This window comes from Acomys minous (genome assembly GCF_964271855.1).
Source record: "Acomys minous genome assembly, chromosome: 5".
In the NCBI taxonomy this organism is placed as follows: Eukaryota; Metazoa; Chordata; class Mammalia; order Rodentia; family Muridae; genus Acomys; species Acomys minous.
The window spans coordinates 115,700-135,095 of record NC_140494.1 but is presented as its reverse complement, the minus strand read 5'-3'; the positions used below and the strand labels follow the sequence as shown (position 1 = coordinate 135,095).

The window sequence follows — 19,396 nt, the reverse complement described above, 5'->3', positions numbered from 1 at the left end:
GGTGCAAGCCAGACAATCTAGCTGAATTAGTGAGCTTCCGGTCTCTCACTGATGAAAGACCCTGTCTCAAAACACTAAGCTGCAAAGAGACTGAGGAAGACACCCAGTATCGACCCCTCCCATGACCTACACACCCAAGTGCACCTGCACGCCCTGAACACACATGAGGCCACATTCTTGTGCTTTGGCGTGCCCTTCCTTTGAAATCTGCAGAGCATAGCACTTCAATTTACCTCGCGACCGTTTGTTCTCTCTTCTTTCTAGAAGAACTAGTCCCGGTTCCCAGGGAAACAGAGGCAGAGTTCTGACTATCCTCCAAAGGATTCCATACCAGCTCCTCTGCACAGCTCGGTGGCTCCCCACCCACTCCAGCCTGCGCCCTTTCCGTGGGCGTCTCCTAGCTGCAGCAACCAACTGCAGGCTTTTCTGACAGCTCTCTGAGGCTGCATTAAATAAGGTTCTCAGTTAAGACTTCTCTTCCTCCTCCCACATGCACAGAACAACGTATTTTAGGCTCACGTTTCTTACTTGGTGAATCTGACTGAAAGGACAGGGCATATCCTATTTTCAATGATAAAATTAAAAAAAGAAAAAGAAGATGACAAAAAAAAAAAAAGGAAAGATTTTGGGCATGTTAGAACCTCTCAGACAAAGTAAGGATGTGTTTGTAACAACTGTTCCCTTAAGTGCGGTGTGTGGGCTTCCTAAACTTCATGTAAGATTCTGTCCTAAACCTATCTGGAATGCCAGTCTCTCCTCTCTAGACAACGGGGCTAGCCACTTTGGGCACAGCAGTTCATGCCCTGTATGTAGCTAGTGGTTCCTTCTAGCACCCCTCCTTATCTCTCTCGAGTGGATGCCTTCCAAGAAAATGTATCCATTAGCTACTTGTTCTAATGGTCATCACTTTATCCCTGAGGCCCCACAGCAGGCTTCCACCTCAGACTCTCCCTATTTGAATCAAGTCTGAAACAGAAAACCTCCCTAACCAAGGTTCTTCCTGGCTCGGACCTTGAAGCTCTGTTGCCCAAGGACCGCTGCCATCCACTTGACCGCATTTTCCTTCTCCAGCGCTTTCTCTTTATTTGTCTCAGCGTCTTCAGCTTTGGTGAAGCTTGTCTGACTTCAGACTTCCTCACACAATGGGCTCAAGAGCACACAGCTAGACTCTGATGACCAGATTGATGTGGTGCCTTGTTTACGGTCCCTCTCTGCATGTTTACCTCTGAAATTGACCCCTACACCCCACCCCACACCCCAGTTTTCCATGAAAGGGTATGAGAGGTATCCCCATAAAATACTAGAGAGAAACTGCCTTGTAGGTTCTAAAAGGACGGGTAAAAATCAGGTACAGTCCACTGATCGCACCTCCTTATTTCCCCTCCAAAACCTGCAACAGAGCCTCACACTATTGCCTGACTCAAAAGGGCTGTTTCTCTGCCCTCTCCACGCAGGCAGCAGTAATTACTTCAGTGCAGCACAGCTCAACTTCTACCCTTTTGCAAACTCTCTCCTTATTATTCTCCACCCACAATGATTCTCCTTATTTCACCTCTACCTTTAAATGGAGCATCCAGCATTTAATATAAAACAAGTATCGTGTGTGGAGCCATGTGTTGTGTGTGGCATACATATGTGTTTCTGTGTATATCTTTGTGTACCTGTTTGTATGTGCATGTGTGTACATTTGTCTGTGTGTGATGTGTGAGTGTATGTGTGTATCTGTGTGTATGTGTTTGTATGTGCATGTGTGTTTATGTGTGTGTATGTGTGTGTGTGTTTGTGTGTGTTTGTGTGTGTGTGTGTGTGTGTGTGTGTGTGTGTGTGTGTGTGTGTGTGGTGCTGGGGATGGAACGTAGAGCTTGGCTCATACTGAGCAAGGGTTCTACCACTGAGTTACAAGCCCAGCTCACATTGTATATATTTTAGTCCTATCAACAATAGTACATCTCGTCACCAAGGACTGAATCTTGTACTTCATTCTCGCTGCCAAGTCTAAGAACAGTGCTGGTAACTATCAGACCAATTGGTAAAATGAACAAGTACTGCCTTCCAAGGCTGACAGTAGTATGCAAAACACATGGGTCACTTCCCAGCATAAAAAGCTCCTCCTTCGCCCTAACTCACTTTAAGCATTTGGCTGAGGCACAACCTGATGATGAAAGACTTTTCTCTTTGTGTCATAAATAACAAACTGAAGCTTGGAAGGTGCAAGAACTCAACTGCAGCTCAAAAGAACGAACCAAGCAGAGCTGAGAACCACCAGGGTCTCCTGAATCTGAGAAATTCCACATGCTTGGTCATTTGTCCACACAATTAGCTCCTTTTCTCCTGAGCAAAACCTCACACAGGAGTCCATGTCACAGCTGGGGGTGTAGCTCAGTGGTAGAGCACTTGCCTACTATGTATGAAGCCTCAGCTTCAATCCATACTACTGGAAACAAACAAAAAGGGCCTGGACTTCATGCCCTCAAGTGCCTTTAGCCCACAAAGAACACAGGCGGGGCAGCCCTGAGGCTCTTGACCTCTTGGTCCAATCCCCACCCTGTAGCCAGCTGCTCCCACACACCTATCAATCCAGGCTGCCTGACCCCACACGGCCACATGCTGTGGGGAGGCCAGGCTGTCAGGACAGCTCCATGGAGAATGGGCCATCTGAACTGGAAAGAATGCAGCCAAACTAGATGTCTGCAGATTAGAAAAATGTGTCGATCATGGAATCAGGTACAGATTAAGGAAGGAAAGACCCTTTAGGTATGGGAACAACAGTTAAGTCTTTTCTTTAAAGACCTGCCCTCACCTCCTGTGGGGTTACAGACAGCCGCCCTGCGCTTTCAGGGACAGTGCACACTCAGGATTGCTGCTGTGACAAGTTTCTGTCTGCCTAGACTTCCCTAGCGGTTGAGGCTGAGCACACTGTTTGATCCAGAAGAAGCCTCTTTCTAGGCTCCTGCACATGTGGGAGATCATCAGTGTCAAAGGTTTTGACAGTCCCTGGGAGCAGCCTAACTTCCCTTGGAAATGAGAATCCCTAAACTGCCCTGCATGGGGAAGTTTCTCTCTAACTCCAGGTATAAACCTGATCTCTTAAGCCACTATTACTGTTTCCTGTTTTGGTTTGGTTTTTGTTTTTTGATGCCCAGCTCACGTTGTATATATTTTACTACTGTCAACAACAGTACATCTTCATCACCAAGGACCTAATCATCCCAGGTTGGCCTCAGTTCACTATGTAGCTGAGAATGACCTGGAACTTCTGAGTCTCTTGTCTCCACCCACCAAGTGCTGGGATTATAGACATATGCAACCAAACCCAGTTTATGTCGCATTGGGGACTGAACCTAGCAGATTCTGGGTTCTGGACAAATACTCTACCAATTGAGTTACATTTCTAGCCTTCATCACTACTTTAAAGGCTCCATCGCGGACACTACAGGAGCTGTCCTCCTCTCCTAGAGTTGTAGTTAAATGTACGATGCAATCTTCTTTATAGACCATGTAACATCTACCCCATGGGCCCAATACCCCTCACAGATAAGGTGGGTGTGCCAGCAAACACACACACATATCCTAAGTCCAATATGTCTTTAGCGATCTTTTAAAAAAGCACTCTACTGTTCCTGAGGCCTTCTTCAGCAAGGCATTCCACGCCAGGGAGCAGGGATTACCACAGTCCCAAGCCTCCTCGGAGCTGTGGGTATAATTAGGCACCACATCCATTAGCGCGCCACCAACGTCATGGAGAGCCACCGGCATCTGTTGACAGATCGCATACCTGGCATATCACTGAAATGGCAAGTGCAGAGAGGGTGGCCCACAATAGAAACAATGGCATCTTGTCCATTCCTGGTTCCAACAGTGGCTCATAGGACAAATATAGAGGCCACTGCTCTGTCTGCACTGAGCTCAGGGCTCCACCCAACTTCACTGACTGCAGCAGGTTCTCTACCAAAAGTGGAAAGAGCTGTGTGCACATCCGTTCAGGTCTGTGTGCTGAGGAGATCAGGGCTTGGCTTCCCCTAGCATCTGCAATACCCAAGCTGTCTTATTTTTTTCCTTTTTCTTTTTTTCAATAAGTATTCCAGGCTGGCCTCCAACTTGCAGCAATCCTCCTGGCTGAGCCTCTTGTGTGCTGGGAGTATGGGCATGTGAGACCACATTCAGCTCAGTATATCTTAAGGGGAAAAAATGATGCTTTACACTTTTCAACACTTTTTTGAACTGGGTCACTTAATATTTCACTGTTAGAATAACATACTTCAGGTGCTATTACAACTGTAATAATAAGTCACACAGGAATCTTAAAATTAAAAAAATATTAGAACAATGCCACTTACCCAAAAATGTTGTAAATATGTTTTAAATTACATATGTCACAAAGCATAACAATACGCCCCCAGAAACTGGTGATGTCTCTGCCTCCTTTGTACTGTATTTTCTTAGAATCAACAGAAAATTTTGGAATCAGACTCTGGCTTTCAAAAATGATGGGCAATCTTCCTGTTCCAGCCCTAAGTCTTCAAAACAAAAATATAGAAGCTGAGTTCTTTTTTACTCCATGAAAAATGTAATCAAACTTGTTGAGAAAAAAAAGAAGGAAATGAGACACTTATTAATAGAATTAAAGCTACTTTTCACTTTCTTACCAAGTGGTTACACATCAACACTTCCAGACGGCAAAAGTTTAACCCTCGGGGCCATGGCATCCCTCTTGGTAAGCCTTTTTCTAGACTCTATTTCTCAAAGTTTCAGTCTTAATCCCTCTTCCCAAGAAGATGATGACAGACAGCTCAGGAAATGAGGTAAGGGTGGAAAGGTAACAGCACTAGGGCTTTAAAGCAATAGTAAGAACAGAACTGTTCCTGGGAATTTACAAGACAGTAGACAAGAGAAATACAGATGCAAAAGTAGTGATTGGTTATTTGATAATTAACCCAAGCACGAAGCCTTCTTCATTCTTGCTCACACCACCACAGATTTCCAACATCATACACTTACTGTCACACAATCACCCACGGGAGCAGCAACAGAAACTGCCACGCACCCTTACAGTCACACATACTTTTAAGTATCTACTTAAAGGTAGCTCTGAGAAGGGAAACCCACCTTGCCTAGAAAAAATGAGAAGAGAAGACAGGAGGCACTGGCTTAAGGGACTGGCTTTTGCCACAGTGCTGGGTTAGCCTGTTGTCTAGCCTACCCATCCAGGCAGGCTTTGTGCCCAGTCAAACAGAGGGGGAACTGGGCCTCCTAGTGAGTGCCCCCTATTTGTGTTAGCCAAGAGGATCAAGAAGAAACCCTGAAATGGTGGAATGTTCCATTAGGCCCCAGAGAACACCAACCAAGATGGGGAGGGAGCTCTTGGGAGCTGGCTGTCTCCTTCATCCCCGTGTGCTTACCTCAATGAGCTATAAATAGAGTGTGAAATAATTATTACTTTGTGGGTTGAATGTCTAGGGTTCTACAGCATCCCTCTCTAAGGAGCCCAACATGTTTAATAACTGGTTTTCAACTACCCTTTGGGCCAGGCCTATGGAAGTTGGGATAGAGGGAGCCGAGTTTTCACTTTGTGTCTTAGTGAGGAGACAGGCTTGGGGCAAAAAAAAGGCAGCAGGGCCTGTCACAGAACAACTTTAGACCAAGGTCATGGATGAGAGCAGCACAGAGTCTCCGATTCCAGTCTAACAAAGTCTTTTGAACACCATTTGTTTTCTGACTTATGTTAACTTGAACACACAGATACACACACACACACACACACACACACACACACACACACACACAAACATGGTACATGGTGTCCTGCCTGTCCCTGGATGTGCTGTCCTTTCTGATGGAGCGGGGCAGGGTTTTGTAGGGGGCTGGGAGGACAAGAGCACCTCCACCAGGGGGGCAGCTCTTCTAGTGGCCACAGCCAGCGACGACCCCACCCCATGGGGATCGGGACACAAACAAGCTTGAGAGACCCTGCTGACCTTCCTCTGCTGCTTCTCCCAGGCAGGGTCGAGGAGCAGGTCGCGGTCCCACTCCTCCTCCTGGATCATGTACTCATCTTCGTCGTAGACGTAGTTATACTGCACGCCGGGCTCTATCTGGTTCATGGCGCTGGGTAGCGAGCGCGGCGCGAGGGAAGGACAGAGGGATGGAAGATGGATGGATAGGCAGCAGGCAGCGATGACCTTCGCGCGGTTCCTGGGGCGGCACGCCTAGGCGCAGAGTCTCTAGCTAAGCACCAGCACGCCCGGGAGTACCGCCCTGAGGATTAATAGCCCGCTGAGGTCACGTGCCACAGGCCGCGCCCACAGTCAGCACCCCCTTCTCCCCAGCTTCCAGCACGTGGGGTTGGCTGGCAGAGTAACCGGGCACCTCTTTGACTCCGCCCACCGCTGCTGCCTACTTGCTTCTAGGATTGACCTAGGGGCAGCATCTGGGACAGCGACCCAGAGGGAAGGAGGGAGAATCCAAGGGCAAGAACTGGTGAGAGAGGGCGCCTGTGAAACTATTCCCACCTCTCTCAGTCACACAGGGCCTCTAAAGGCGCTCACTAAAGTCATGTTTCCCATGTCTCCACGAGTTAGCTGAAAAATCTCCCTCACTCTTCTCCCCTTCTCCCCTTCTCCCTCTCTCCCTCTCTCCCTCCCCTCCCTCCTTGTCTTTCCCCCACCCTTCTCCCTCCCTCCCTCTCCTCTTCCTTTTCCTCCCCTCAGTCTCTCTCCCTTCTCTTTTCCTCCTCTTCTTTAGTTCTCTTTCTGCCTCTCTGCCTCTCCTCCACTTCCTGTTCCCTCCTTTTCTGTTTCCCCCCTTTTTTTTCCTCTACAGCTTTCCTCCTTCCTCCTCTCTCTAGTCTTCTTTCCCTCTGCTAATCCTCAGACCTCTCTCCCACAGTTCCATCCTCTTTTCCTTCTTGTACTCTATACATAAAGGTAAATAACTCTGAAAAAAAAAAACAAAAACAAAACAGAACCCTGAACACCCTGTTTCTTGCCTCCCACCCTCACCTGAAGGACTTGAGGCAAAGGACTTGAACTAGCTTCATCAGAATGTCAGGAGCCAAGCCAAAGCAGGAAGTGTCCAGCACTCATCTGCCAGTCATAAATTAAGAGAACTGACAATGGCCAACTGGAGGCCAGTTTTTCCTTACATTTCCATGTCCCCCTGCAGTGCTGCACGTGTGCCTTCTCATCCACTAGTCCTGCTTAGCTGTCCCCCACGAATTGTGCCACCCAAGGAAGCAAAGCCAGAGCCATGGGACAAGAAGGCTGAAACTTCAAGTCAATCATGTATTAGCCACCTGCTCCAGGCCATCTGAGAGGGTGGGTGCCCCCAGTAAAGGTTATATCCCAATTTAGTAAATATTGCCAACAGGTGTGTCAGGACTGTTGGTGGCTCAAGGCTACCAATTGCTGCCATGTTGCAAGAAGAAGTATGTATTCCTAGAACTGCCAAGTTCCCTAGAGGTTTGACCTCTACTTTTTTGCAGGAAAACTTACACAATCAGCAAATGCAATGCCTCCAGACAACCTTAGACGTTGTTGTTGGTTGCGCCCCTCAGGAATGCCATCACATGGAGCCCAGGCTAGGCTAGGCTGGCTATTGAACCAACTTGAACTCCTGATTGCTGGGATCACAGACATGTACCACTAGACTTGGCACTTGTGATGCTGAGGGTTAAACCTGGTGTTTTGTATATGCTAGCCAAGTGCTCTAAAACTGAGCTCTCTCCCCAGCCCCTACCTTTACATTTTAAAGTTTGTTCTTAAAACCAACTTTCTGAAGACAATTATCAAAGAACTACAGCATTTGTCTTTGAAAATATTCCAGACTTCAGATTCCAGTTCAAGAGAATACACAGCTCCAAGACTGAAAAAGCTGACATCTGGTTGAAAAACTACAAGAAGCAGAGGTGGAGCTCAAGGCTTTGTTCCCTGCAAAGAACTACAACAATCACCAAAAGGCAGAAAATAAACAACAACAAAACAACAACAACAAAAAGCTGTGACAAACACGAAAGATCAGCTGTCTCCCTAAACTTCGAGGGAGCGCAGTGGGAAAGTAGAAAGTCACTAGAATTTGCACAACCAATTACAAAAAAGGAATTGAGAACACAGACATTTTTGGCCATTCACAGAGTTCTCCAGAGTCCAGTCAATGAAGCATGGAAGGATAACACCTGCCAGCAAGGCAAGAAGTTCCCGGGAAGGTTCAGAAGGAATGAGCACTGAAGCTTCCAAAGGGCCAGTGATAATAGTTCCTGCCTTACACAGCCAGAGTGAACAATTTACCCTCACAGAGCATCAGACAACTCAGAAATGGGAATATCTTGGTTAAATGTACTGGTCCTGCCTGAGAAATCTCAAAAGAAAAATAGGAAAAAATGAAATAGTTTCCAGGGATTTAACCATCTCTCCAAATAAAACACAGAAATATCTATAGCACTTAAAAACATTTGACATTGACCAGGTGAGGTGCAGCTGGTAAGTATAGGACAGAAGACTCTACTAGGATGCCCAAGGCTCAGTGCCAAGGCCCCTAAAAACTAGGGGAAAAGAAGAACCCCATCTGCAAAACAGACAAATACAACTTGGAGAAGAGGTAACGGTCTCCAAGTTGAGCCACACGGTAGCCAGTGACAGCATAAAAAAAGAAAACTTGAGATAAGGATCTGAGGAACACGTATACATTGCTGGGGGGAAATGTAAAAACTCGACCACTATGGAAATCAGTATGGAAGTTTTTCAGAAAAATTAAAAATAGACCTTCCCTAAAACTCAAATATCCCACTCCTGGGAATGTATTTGAAAAACTCCATGCCAACACATCATCCCGGAGATACTTGCATGTCAGGAAGGCACACTGATGCTTTCTCTCATTTGTGGATGCCATATTTCACATAAATCCATGTGTGCCTATAGGACACAAAAATAAAGTGAGAATGCCAAGGCACATGCCTATAGGACCATACAGGTTGCTATGTCATATGAAACAGTAGTGTTATTTTGGTTTATTTGTGAAAAAAAGACCAGCCATTTCATCATCTCAATGTATGCTCACAGACAGGAGTAAGTTTGGCATTTTGCAGAAATTAGGCAAATCTTGTACATTTTTTTGTCAGTTTGTTTTGTCTTGTATCTCCACATTCTCTCACTCACTGGCAGATTCATAGACTGAGTGTCTGCCACTCAAAGCACTAATACGACAGTGTTCATTCGTCTTTATTACAAAAGGCCATAAAAATACTTAAGCTGCCCTCTTCCAATCCCATGAGGTGTTAGAGCTTTCAACAGAAGCTTTCACAATGAACTGGTGCTATAGCATTGGATTGCATGTCCAGCTCATTACAAGTGTTCCTCCATGTGACTGTTGAATGTTGTGTAGTGCCAGATAGATCTCTTCAGTAAGAATGTCCTTTGTCACAGGACACCTGAAATGATACCTGATTCCTCCTTGACTAGTCACTTTTCCAGTAATGTTGACACATTTGCCAAGGCAATGCCTGAAAGGTGAAGGGTTCATTTAGGCTTCTGGTTATACAAGGTTTAGTACAAAATATTGTCCTACTGTAGCACTGTAAAGACAAAATGAGTAGACAATCATCAGGACTGTGTGAGGAATGGTTCAGTATGAGATGAGAGAGAGGTGGACAGGGAGAGAGTCAGTTATAGGGAATGAGAGGGAAACCAGAAGACAGAATGACAGACAGAGAGGGAGGTGGAGAGTGGGAGGAACAGAGAGAGAGAGAGAGAGAGAGACAGACAGACAGACAGACAGACAGACAGACAGACAGACAGACAGACAGAAAGAGATAGCCAGAGAGATTGAAAGAACATGATTTGCATTTTGTTTTATAATCTCATTATTCCTGTTTTTATTTTGCATATTTATTTGTTTAATTCCATTTCATTTTCTTGAGAACAGTTTATTTTCTCATGGAATATATTCTGATTTTAGTTTTTCCTCCCTCTACTGTATCTAGATCCCCAGATTCCCTCCCCTCAGTCTCCAATCTAGTTCTGTCATTCATTAGCATATAACAGGCTTCCAAGTGGTAACTTCCATAAAACCAAATACAATTGAATGAGATGAAACCAAAATTATTATATCAAAATTGAACGTGGCTAACTCATGGGGAAGAAAAGCATGCCCAGTGGAGGCACCAGTGTTAGAGACTCTCTTCTTCTCACAGGTAAGAGTCCCATAAAATAGTTTGTTTTTAAACTCAAATAACATATAAATGTTTACTATATGTGTAGAGGACCTGATCCAGACATACGTAGGCCCTGTGCTTCCTGCCTCAATCTCTAAGAGTGATTATGAGCCCAGCTTAGTAGAGTTGATTGAGAGAGACTTGTTTTCTTATTGTCTTTCATGACCTTTGGCTCCCACAGGCTTTTCCACCTCCTCTTCTCCGTGATTCCCTCAATTGTGGGAACAGGCATTTGAAGGAGACTTACTATTTTAGACACTCTCTTTCTATAATGTGTGCCTGTGGTTCTCTGTGTCTGTTCTCAACTGCTTTCAGAGCTGTGTTTCAGATTGTGCCAGACATTGCTTGGACAGTCCTTCCATCTCTGCTCTATCTTTATCCCTTCACATCTTGTAGGCAGGTTAACTTTTGGGTCAAAGTTTTTGTGGGTGTGTTGGGGTTCCCTTCCTTCTCTTAGGATCCCTGTCTTGTTAGAGGGTGACCTCTTCAATCTCCATATCTGCTTATAGTAAGGGTCTCAGCTAGAGTCACTCCCATGTCCTCCCGGGAACCTACCATGTTGTAGGTGTCCAGCCTGTCTCAGAGATGCCCCAGACCAAGGATTCCCTTCCCTCTTCAAAGTTCCTGTCCTCTGGCCTGCACCCCTCACCTTTGTTCCCATATCAAGTCCCGACCCCCATTTCTTTCCTCCAGTGCTCCTTCTCCTATCCTGTTCCTACACTTCAATAGACACTTCCTCTGTCTAATCTGTTTCCCCTTCTCAGTGAGATTCATCCATCCTCTCTTGGGCCCTCCTTGTTACTTCGCTTCTTAGGGTCTGTGAATTGTAGTATGGTTGTCTTCCTCTGTTGAGAACTATCTGTTTAGCTCTGTACCCCATTTATAATTGGGTTATTTGGTCTCTTGGTGTTTAATTTCTTGAGTTCTGTGTATATTTTGGATTTCAGCCCTCTGTTGGATATAGAGTTGGTAAAGACCATTTCCCAGTCTATAGGCTGTGTTCTTTGACTTGCAGAAGCTTTTCAATTTCATGAGGTCCCACTGACCACTGGGTCAATGAAGAAATAAAGAAATTAACAAAAAAGAAAGAAGTAAAAATCTTTCTAGAACTCAATGAAAATGAAGGCATAACACACCCAATCTTAGGGGCACAATGAAAGCATTGCTGAGTGGAAGTGCCTTCACAAAGAAATTGGAGAGATCTAATATTAGCAACTCAACAGCACACCTGAAACCTCTAGAACAAAAAGAGGCAAACACACCAAAAAAGAGTAGATGGAAAGAAAGAATAAAAATCAGCAATGAAATAAATGAGTGAGAGACAAAGAGATGAATTCTAAGAATCAAGGAAAGTAAAAGCTGGTTCTTTGAGAAAAATAAAAAAGACAGACAAACCATTAGCCAAACTACCTAAAAGGCAGAGAGATAATACTCAAATTAACACAATCAGAAATGAAGAGGGGACAAAAGAAAAGACACCGATGAAGCACAAAGAATCATTAGGTCTTTTGTCAAAAGCCTACACTCTACAAAAGTAGAAATACAAATGAAATGGATGATTTCTTGATAGATTCTACTAAGCAAAATTAGATCAAAATCATGTTAACCATCTCAATACCCTATATCTCCTAAGGAATTAGAAGTAGTGATCAAGTGTCTCCAACCAAAATAAAGTCCAAGGCCACATGGTTTTAACACAGAATTCTACCAGACCTTCAAAGAAGAGCTAATACCAATACTCATTAACATATTCCACAAAATAGAAACAGAAGGAACATTGCAAAACTCATTCTATGAAGTTACAGCCACGCTAATACCTAAACCACACAATGATTCAATCAAGAAAGGGAATTTCAGACCAATAACCTTCATGAACATTGGTGCTAAAATACTCAAAAAAATACTTGCAAAGAACACATAAAAACAAAAACACATTAAAAAATCATCTACCATGATCAAGCAGGCTTCATCCTAAGCATTGAGGGATGTTTCACCATAGAAAATCCATCAATGAAATCCACCATATAAACAAACTGAGAGAAAAACAGTGATCATCTCATTAGATGCTGAAAAAGCCTTTGACAAAATCTAACTTCCCTTCATGATAAAAGTCTTTTAGGGATCAGGGATATAAGGCCTATACCAAAATATAATAAAGGCAATATATAGCAAGCCAATAAGCCAACATCAAATTACATGAAGAGAAACTTAAAACCATTCCACTAAAATCAGGAACAACTGTCTACTCTCTCCATATATATTCAACATAGTACTTGAAGTTCTGGCAATAGCTGTAAGACAATGAAAGCGGATCAAGAGGATACAAATTAGAAAGGAAGAGGATAAGATATCTCTATTCACAGAAGATAGGAGAGTATATTTTAGTGACCCCCAAAATTCTTTTTTTTGACCCCCAAAATTCTATCAGAGAACTTCTAGAGCTGATAATCACCTTCAGCAAGTTGACTGGATATAAAATTAATTAAAAAGCCAGTAGACTTCCTTTGTAATATGATAAATGGACGAGAAAGGAGTTAGGAAAACAATTCCCTTCACAGTGGCCACAAATAATATTTTTAAAAATCTTGGTTCTTCTCTAACCAAACAAGGGAAAGTCCTGAAAATCTATAGCTTCAGGTCTTTGAAGAAAGAAACTGAAGAAGATGTTAGAAGATGGAAAGAGCTCCCATGCTAATGGGTCAGCAGGGTCAACATAGTAAAGATGGCCATCTTACAAAAAGAAAACTGCAGATTCAATGTAATTCTCATCAAAATTCCAACACAATTCTTGTCAGACCTTGAAAGAGCAGTTCTCTACTTCATATGAAAAAAAAAACAGGTATATAGGTTAGGTAAACATGTTTTTGTTATGATCCCAAGTGTGGGATGTGAAACTGCATTTAGTTTCTCCACAGATGATAATAGTCTCCTGAGAGGGTGCATGATCTTTGTCAGCTGATAACACGCTTTTGAGAAGGCCTGTGATCTTTATCAGCTGAGAATTTTCTTGGGCCAGGGGCTTGGTGTTTGCCAGCAGGAGAGACAGAGAGAGAGAGAGAGAGAGAGAGAGAGAGAGAGAGAGAAGACGGAGGGTGAGAGGGAGAGAGGGAGAGAGAAGGAGGGGTCTCCTAGAGAGAAATACTCTGGAGAACAGTTAGAGAAGGCTGCTGCTAATTTGTTCCAGTGCCATGGTTTGCTGTTTGTCTGGACAGCTGGAATCCTGATGAAGATTGGAATTGCCCCATGGAACTGTCTCTAAAAAGGTCTACATCCCCTGTACCTAGTAACCTTCTTTATCTCTTACCTAGGGTCAGTGGCTTGGAAAGTAGGTATAAGCATTAAGAAACCTCAAATAAAGTACATTTTTAAACAGCAAAGCCTACACCCAGGATTCCAAAAAACCCTGTAAAACAAAAGAACATCTGGGAGGTATCACCATCCCTGATTTCAATTTGTCCTACAAAAAATAGTAATAAAAAACATTATATTTGATCATGGTAATTGAGGTAAACATCCAGAAATACACTTATACACCAATGAACACTTGATTTTTTTTTAACAAAGAAGAAAAAAACCATACAGTGGGGAGAAAAGAAAGTGTTTTGAATAAATGGTACTGGTCTGACTTGAGTCTGCTGGTAGAAGAATGGAAATGGATCCATATTAGTCACCTTACACAAATATCAAGTCCAAGTGGATCAAAGACCTCAACACAAAACCAAATACACCAAATATAATAGAAGAGAAAGTGAAGATATTGTTGCAAAAGACAATACCCTGAACAGACCCCCCAACAGCTCAGGCAGTAAGATCAACAATGAATAAACGGGATCTCGTGAAACGAAGAGCTTCTCTGAGGGAAAAAATGTCAATGGGGCAAAACAGCCTGTTTTCTTATAGTCCACCTTACCAGGGGTGGGCCCACCTATAATACACTGGCCCTTCCCACATCAATCACTAATTAAGGAAATGCCCTGCAGTTTCCCCGGAAGCTCAATTTTCTGGAGGCATTTTCTCAATTGAGATTCTCTGCCCTTAGATGACTTTTCAAGTTGACACAAATCTATCCAGCACAATCACTGACCCATGTCACCAGCACCTTAGTTTCTTTCTTGCTGCTGTGACACAATCCCTGACAGGAATTTGGGAGAAGAGGTTCATTTTAGCTCATGTTCAGAGATCTGAAGTGTATCACAGCAGGGCAGGCATGGCGGAGTGTTTCATCTGTGACAGCAGGAGTGTGTGGCCATAGCTGCTCATGCCATGGCCGACCAGGAAAGAAAGAGTGGCCAGAAGCATGTCTGAGCTATAACTTTAAAGGCCACTCCTAACTCTCCACTTCTGCCTGGAAGGCTGGGCTTCCTGAAGGTTTCATAGCCTTCCCAAATAGCACAACCAGCTAGGGAACTAGTGCTCAAAACTGCATGTTAGACCCGAAGTGAACAACGCTATGAGAAGCTGCAGAGTTCATGAGGAGAGAAGAGAACCATGATAAATAGAAAGTGCAGTTAAGAGCAGAAGTCAGAGCTGTGGGTGTCACAGATTCCAGAAGTGGAAGAGAATACCCATAAGATGCTATGCCGAAGACATCAAATAGGTGAACAAAGAACTAAAGATGGTCCTTCTTGTTCTCCCTGGTGGTATCTCCATGTGTACAGGTAGCACAGTAATAATTACTAAGCAAAATTCCACCCAAGGTTCCAGGCACACTTCCTGCTTAGTTGTCTGATAACAAGTTAAATGACCTTAGTGGCTTACATGTACCAGGCAAGTGTTCTGCTACCGAGCTCAAAGCCTACCCTCCTGTTTGTGTTTCATTGTTATCCCAGGGTAGGTTGTCCAGGCTAGCCTTGAAGCGTAATCTCCCTGCCTCATCCTCTCAATTATCTTCTGCCAGCCCCGAGATCTCTCTCTCTCTCTCTCTCTCTCTCTCTCTCTCTCTCTCTCTCTCTCTCTCTCTCTCTCTCTCTCTCTCTCTCTCTCTCTCTCTCTCTGGATTTCTTGGACTTGGAAATGTCCAGCTTGAAGAAAGGCTAGCCTGCAATGCTGCAGGGGTCTTCAGAATGATAATTTAGTTGACCACTAGGTGTCAGTGTAGCATCCTCAATGAAACAGGACTACTGCCTTCTTCCAGACTCAGGGAGTGATTTCCCCCATGCCTGTTACACATAAAATTTACCCAGTACTTCTGAGGATCACAACTGGTCCTTATGAGGAGGCACTGAGGACTCAAGGATTAGATTTCTTTCTCTGTAGCACTGCAGGTGGATTTTGATTTAACACCTCAGCGAAGCCAGATGGCTTCAGAAGTGAGACCAAGATTAAAAGGAGAGAGAAAGTAGGAAAAGAGCTGTGGTTGCAGATGCCGTTCATGACTTGGTGGCTGTTCAAGGCAATGGATGGGCAGGAGGCCATCCATCCCAGAGGACAAGATGCAGAGGTAGATTGTAGTGAGTCCAACAGAGGGCTCCTCTGAGGAATACAAGGGGGTTGACTTTATCTTGTGCTCATTTTTAAAATATATTTTGAAGGTATCTCCCCTCCTTTTCTATGAAAGAAGTTTCTACCCAATAACTTTGTTATCTCCATGGAGACACATAGTCATATCTGCAGTGTCTCTGCATTGTAGAGTGTATGTGTTCACCACTGAGCACTATATATGACCATGAGCTCATGAATTGAAGGTACAAGTGTCATTTTCCTGTAATAGGTAGAAATTAGACAGAGGGAATGGAAGTCAATTAGGGAAATTGTTACTGATTGATATTATTGATTTTGGTACTTAGTGTGTGTATGATGACAGTTATTGGTGTAATCTAGGCTGGGATTTTAATTTTTCTCTTGATCACTATAGTAGAAAAGTTCATAATAAGGGATATTATGGCAGGGGAGATGGCAGGGCCCCACTGTACTGAAGTGGGAGGTGGGATTTTAATTTTTCTCCTGATCACTATAGTAGAAAATGTCATAAAAAGGGGTATTGCGGCACGGGGGGGTGGGGGTGGCAGGGTCCCACTGTACTGAAATGGGAGGTAGGCTTCAGGTATCAGTGACTGAGCTACTGGCCTATGCTCAGGTAGATTTCTAAGTGGTGTGATTCTAGGGAACACCACAATATGCCAGATTCCCTGTCCTTATCAGTGTCATGAAAAGCAAGCTGTGGTTCCAGGGAACTGCAGGGCCCAGGACCACAAGAGCAGAGAGGAGTGTTCTTCCATCAGGCAGAGTCACCAGAAGGCTTTCTTCAGTGTCATATTCTGAAATGCAAATGTGTCAGGAGAGGGTAATAAGTAAACCCTACCATGTCACAAGGTAACTCTGCAGCCCTCTTATGCTTTCTCTCTTATGTGGGACATAGATTATAAAGACATTTAATGTACATTCATGATATTGTAGGCAAAGCTATGTTGAGGTGAGTGCTAAGGAATGTGCAGGTCTTGGTAACAGAGTTACAGTGCTCAGTATACAAAATAAACCAATAAAAATAAAACATGCTCAGTGAATTGTACAATCAGAAATAAAATCAATGATAATAATTTTAATGTAAGCTTATTATTTTAATTGCTTTAATACTAATGTAATGTTTGTTGAGTTTTATTTTATATGGCAAATATCTTCAAGGGACTTTATATGAAAATATAAACATTAAAATAATAACAAGGTTAAAAGATATACAAATTGCATCATAGTACTTCTAAAGTATAAATTGTGAACAGTGGTCCCATGACAGTGCTCATATCTGAAATTAAAGTTGCATATGGTAAATGATATGTCAAACACCTCAATAATAATCTATTGCTTTGCATTACTCCTTCTCAAACTTGCCCTGTGAGGATAATTTGATATAGGTGCTGGGATCTTTTATGCTGGCCTTCTTAATGTTGTCTACATGGGTGACTCTGGACAGTAAATACCTCTTGTTAGAATGGACATGATTAAGTGTTTACAGAAAATTTGATATTGTCAAACTAGCTACACCATGAAAATCTATCCACAGGTTGGATACAACACAGTAAGTCCTGATGCTGTTTCTCACAAAAGTAGAAGAGCAACCCCCTCCCTCCTCTCTTCTTGGCACCACCCTCCCAACTTCTTACCCTATGCCCCTCTCCAACTCCTCATAAATAGTGAGCCCCTCCATCTACCAACCCACCACAGCACGTCAAATTACTTTAGGGCAGGGCATCCACTTCCCCTGTGGTCTGGTGAGGTATCCCCACCAGCTGGAAGAGATTAGAAGTAGTCAACAGAGTCCATGTCAGAGACATCCTCCACTCCCCTTACTAGGGGACCCACATGAAGACCAATCTTCCCATTGGCTACATCTATGTAGGAGGCCTAGGTCTGGTCCATGCACAGTTCTTGGTTGTTTTTTTTTCAGTCTCCTTAAGCCTCTTAGGCCCTAGTCAGTTGGCTCTGTTGTACTTCTTGTACACCTCTTGTCCCCTCCCTTCTGTCCTTCTACTACTCTTCCACTCTTCCACCAGACTCCCTGCTCTTCCCAACAACACGGTTATGACTCTCAGCATCTATTTCAACCCACTACTGTGTGGAGCCTTTCAGGGGACAGCTATGCTATGCTCCTGGCTGAAAGCGTAATGGAGTGTGATTAATAGGGGCTGGCTTTCTTCCATGGGTGTGTTTCAGGCTGAACCAGGCAAAGGTTGGACATTCTCTTAATTTCTGTTCTATTTTTATCCCCACATATCTTGTAGGCAGGGTGAATTTGTGGTCAAAGTTTTTGTGGGTGGGTTGATGCTCCCTTCCCCTCTGAAGGAAAAGCTGCAGTTTCCCAGGGGAGGGGTTCTTGGCAGCATTTTCTCACTCATGTTGAGCCCTCCTTTTCATGGCCTTCCTCACTGGCCTCTGCTCATTTGTGATGGCCTATGAGATAACTGGCCCTGGAATGTCTACTTTCCTCCATGGAAATGGTTAGCGTCTGAAGTCTTGCAGCAGACACTGGGTTTGAGGTTTGGCAGGTGATGGTGCCTTGTTCCTGGCAGCAGAAATAAGCTCTCCCATGGAGTGAAGTGTGAGATGATGCTATGCTGGGTGCAGGCCTTGATGCAGTAGATGGAGGCACAGTCTGGATGGGTTAGGTCATGAGGCATGGGTGGAAATGGCCAGAGCTGGCTTGGCAGAGGCAATCAAAGATGTGCTGGCCTGAGTGGGGTAGGCTGAGTGGGAATGAGGCTGTGAAAGGTAAGCTGCAGTGGGCCTCCCTGCAGCCAGGGAGAGAGGTTTTCTAGAAACACGTATGGCTTGAAGCTTGTCCAGGGTTGGGAAAGGCAGAGGTACTAACTTGACCTTCCCAGGTGGGGACAGTTTATACTGGTATGAGTTTGGACACTGCATATGCTCACTGCTCTCTGATCTCTGTGACTTGCCTAGGGTTTGTCAGGGCTTTGACCCTCAGGTGGCATATACGGCAGGGCTATGGTGGGTGGGCCTGGTCTAGGATATGTGTTGCTTCTGGAAGTTCCCAGAGCCCAGGAGAAGCATGTGCTAGTTTTCTTCCTATTCTTCTTCCCCAGTGCGTGAAAGACCTGCACAGACTCCAGCTTGTGCATGCCAAGGTAGGTTCTAGGCGTTTTAAAGCTGTTGTGGCTGAGCTCAGGATTCCTCTTCCTCTTGGCCTTGGGGATGGTAGGCTTCTCTTCTGCCTTGACTCTGCTCCTTGACTGCTTTAGCTCCTCTGTTTTCTTGGAGTTGTTTTTTTCTGGTCCACTTGGTCATGTCATGCTCCTGTCCTCTAGCTGTGTTGGGCCTGGGTTCCCCTTTCTGAGCTTTTCCCTCCGTCCTTGGCCTTGTTGTCAACAGCCTTGTCAATGACTCCAGCACTGCCCACAGATCCCCCTCCCTCCACAGTTCCCAGTGTAGGATGTGGGCCTGAGGAGCTCCATCAAAGGCTTCATGGTCTTTTTTTCCTCACCTGCTCTGATGGCCCACTAATAACTCTCGAGATGTGCTGGGTCTGCCTCCAGGTAATGGTGGAGACTTTAGATTTGGTTTCTGTGGGATCTTGTACTTGTTCTATGTCTCTGAGAGAGTTGAATAATTGTGGAAGGTGAATATCTCAGGGTTAGGGTTTTGATGTCTGCAAAGTCGATGGTGGACATCATCAAACTGTCCAGTTTCCCTTGCTTTTCCATACTAAAGTTGCTTCCTATCATGCTGCCATTATCAGAAGCA

The 19,396-nt window shown here is 44.3% G+C and overlaps 1 protein-coding gene and 1 pseudogene across 2 annotated transcripts in view; both read right to left on the bottom strand.

The window, feature by feature from the left end:
* Positions 1–6,255, bottom strand: part of LOC311597126 (alpha-actinin-2) — a 67,455-nt gene extending 61,200 nt beyond the window's left edge. The window contains exon 1 of the mRNA XM_084781243.1: positions 5,976–6,255. Coding sequence (XP_084637369.1) covers positions 5,976–6,101 — 126 coding nt within the window. The 5' untranslated portion in view covers positions 6,102–6,255. The remainder of the gene's footprint in view (positions 1–5,975) is intronic.
* A 10,754-nt stretch (positions 6,256–17,009) lies between these two features.
* On the bottom strand, positions 17,010–18,940 carry LOC311597524 (annotated as a pseudogene). Its single transcript has 3 exons — positions 18,694–18,940; positions 17,991–18,088; positions 17,010–17,103 (listed from the first exon to the last, which is right to left on the bottom strand). The product of its transcript is annotated as an uncharacterized misc_RNA (transcript).
* Positions 18,941–19,396: the final 456 nt, after the last annotated feature.